Source organism: Tupaia chinensis, unplaced genomic scaffold, assembly GCF_000334495.1.
Source record: "Tupaia chinensis unplaced genomic scaffold, TupChi_1.0 Scaffold138416_1, whole genome shotgun sequence".
NCBI classification, from domain to species: Eukaryota; Metazoa; Chordata; class Mammalia; order Scandentia; family Tupaiidae; genus Tupaia; species Tupaia belangeri.
In genome coordinates, this window is record NW_006198314.1 from 181604 (window position 1) to 184659 (window position 3056).

General features: G+C 32.7%; 1 protein-coding gene across 1 annotated transcript in view; it reads left to right on the forward strand.

The window, feature by feature from the left end:
• The window catches only part of BRWD3 (bromodomain and WD repeat domain containing 3), a gene marked incomplete at its 5' end in the record, with an annotated part of 164543 nt that overhangs the window by 127193 nt on the left and 34294 nt on the right, over positions 1 to 3056 (forward strand). The window contains 3 exon segments of the mRNA XM_027765487.1: positions 628 to 704; positions 1596 to 1764; positions 2982 to 3056. Of these exon segments, the coding sequence (XP_027621288.1) occupies positions 628 to 704; positions 1596 to 1764; positions 2982 to 3056 (321 nt within the window).

The window sequence follows — 3056 nt, forward strand, 5'->3', positions numbered from 1 at the left end:
GGGACACAAACCGCGGTCGACTACGTGGGAGTCCAGCGACATAGCCATTACGCTAACTGCCGGTTCCCTCATTTAGATATTTTTAAAACACTGTTTTTAGCATTTAAGAGGGTTATATTTGGGCTTAAGGAATCTATTTAGTCTTTGAAATAATAGAAAAGGTGTTACATTACAATAAGATAGTAAGTATATGCAAGAAAAATTGAAATGCCTAGTAAGCTTATTTGTGATTTAGGTAGAAGACTAATCATGTACTTTTTTTTCTTTTTAGAGAGATTTTTTTGCTGTAAGATGCGTGTACTCACTGGAGAAACAGAAAGACAAAAAGAGAGAAAATGAGAAATCACGCCCCCAGGGGGAATGGCCACACCAGTCCCTTCTCCATTCTCTTTTTAGGATTTTGGGCACGCATGCACACACGCTTAGCATGAATTTCAAGGTGCTGGGTCTTGGACTCGAACCACAGTTGGCCACATGGGACTCCAGTACTTTAACCAGTATATTACCTGTCAGTTCTAATCATGTACATTTTAATAGAACTTTGTTGTAGGGGGAATAAAAAATTGTTAAAAAGCAGACAGTGTTTTTCTAATTAGTAATAATAAGATTCATGTATCTTAACTGCAGGAAGATGAAACTGTTGGCACAAGTGATGCTTCCGTAGAGGATCCTGTTATCGAATGGCAAAGTGAAAGTTCTTCCAGGTAGTTCTGTTTTTTTTTTTGGTTTGTTTTGTTGTTTGTTTGTTTGTTTTTTATGATAGTACACTTTGATGAAAAGAAAGAGAAAGAGAAAGAAACACCCTCTATAGGATCTATTAATGCTCTGACCCCTTTTCCTAAGCCTTCCAGCTCATTTGGATTTTAGGCACCAGCCTGTGTGGCTTGAGTGTTTTAAGCCCAACCCAAGGATGTGAACCCACAATTGGTCCAGTCTTGTAGTATACTTGTGTTACTGCTTTGCCATAGCAGCTGGGACTAGGTAGTTTTAATTTGCTCAAAACTGCTCAACGGTTTTAATGTGAAGTTATCCTTTTGTAGGAATTTGGCTTATGTAGAGATAAAGTAGTATTTTACATTAGGTCATCAGAGAAGTCATGACAAAGTTCTCTATCCAAAAATTGCATCATGACTTTCCCAATGATCTGATATTATAAGGTAGGTGTGAAAGTCTGGAAACCTATAATTTTATCCTGGCTCTCCTAATATCTTTTTGATGTCAATAGGACATTTTTAGTTCCTTAATCTGTAAAATAAAGTCCTTTTAAAGCCAAGATTCTACATCTTGACAACTGTGTATATTTATTTTAATTTTAAAATAAGTTCATTTCATGATTTCCACGAGTAAGGTGCATCTTTATTTTGAAGAAACTTTGTAACTTGTATATGAATTTCAGATTCTTTTATATCTTAATTTAGTGTCATCTATTTTACAAAAAGCATTTCATTAAAATTACTTAGATAATAATCAGAATTATGTATTTATGCTTTCTCTTTGTTTAGAAAAAAAATCAACCTGTCATAAAATCTTTCAATTATGATGTAAAACTATTCCTTTTTTATACTTAGACATTCATAATCTTAATTTATTTACAGTGATTCATCAAGTGAATATTCTGATTGGACAGCAGATGCTGGAATAAATTTACAACCTCCAAAAAGACAAACCAGACAGGCAACACGGAAAATATGCAGCAGCTCTGAGGAAGAGAATTTAAAATCACAAGAAGAAAGGCAAAAGAAACCTAAACAGACTAGAAAGAAGGTCTGTAACCTTATAGGTTGTTTTTGGTTTTACTTTTTGCTTTTCCTAATTTGCTGTAGGGTGTGTGTATTCACTGAAAAGAGAGACAGAGAGAGAGAGCACAAGCAAATGAGCACATCCCTAGGGGGATGGCCACGCCATACTTTCCCGTCCTCCATTCTCCTCCTGAGCTTTTGGGTACTCACACACATGCACCTACCCTGTTTTCTAACTTGCCAGGTCATGTACTCAACCCACGCAGCTGGCCATGTGGAATCCAGCCACCCCAACCACCATTTTTGCTTTTTATTCATGAATATCTAACAATAACACTTGTCTTTTCTCTAAATAATATTCCATCTGAGAAACTAAACAAGTAGAAATAATTTAAATTGACTTCAAAATACAAAGAATTTTTGAAATTTTTTTGTTATCAAAGGTAAAGGCTAGACTGTTTTCATTATAATTTGTTATTAAATTAAAACTTATTGACAAGAGTTAAAATACAGAAAAGTTCTATAATAATAAGCCATTATAGTATTACAGGTATTATTCTTACCATATTATCAGTCATAAATTCTATTTCTCTTTAACTTGTAAAATGGAAGAGTATGAAACATTTTGTAGGACTTTTCTTCCATTTATTTGTTTTTAGTTCGTTCTGTAACCATTTCTTTTTTCACTATGATTTTACTTAGGGGATGTAAAAACTTAATCCACATGTTTTTTGAATTGTAAGTTTAAAGTTTATTATCTACATATTCTGTCGCTTGTTCCTTTAGTAGACATAATTATCATCTTGATTATCACTGTCTTACTGGCAAAATGTTGCTTTATTGCATTAAACTCACGGTATCATTTTTAGGGACATGAAGAGTAAAAGTTGTAGGTTTTTTTAGATAATATGTAATGTCAAGTTGTTAACTGTCAGCCAAAATTGAGCAACTATATTTTTTTTATTGGTATAAGACTTGTACATAATTAATTGGTATAATTAATTTATTGGTATAAAAGTTGTAAAGAATTAATGTTAAAGGAAAATGTTTAAAATTTGTATTCTTAGTATGTATTCTAACCTAATATTTTTAATGTTCTTCATCTACCTTTTTTCATTTTACTATTGATAAATTTATTTATATTTGAACCATATTTTATGTATGTTTGTGTATGTGTGTGTGTTATCTATAGATATATGTATATATAGATATTTACATACACTATTTATACTTATATTTTAGAAAGGAGGACTGGTTTCTATGGCAGGTGAGCCCAATGAAGAATGGTTTGCCCCTCAGTGGGTCTTGGATACCATA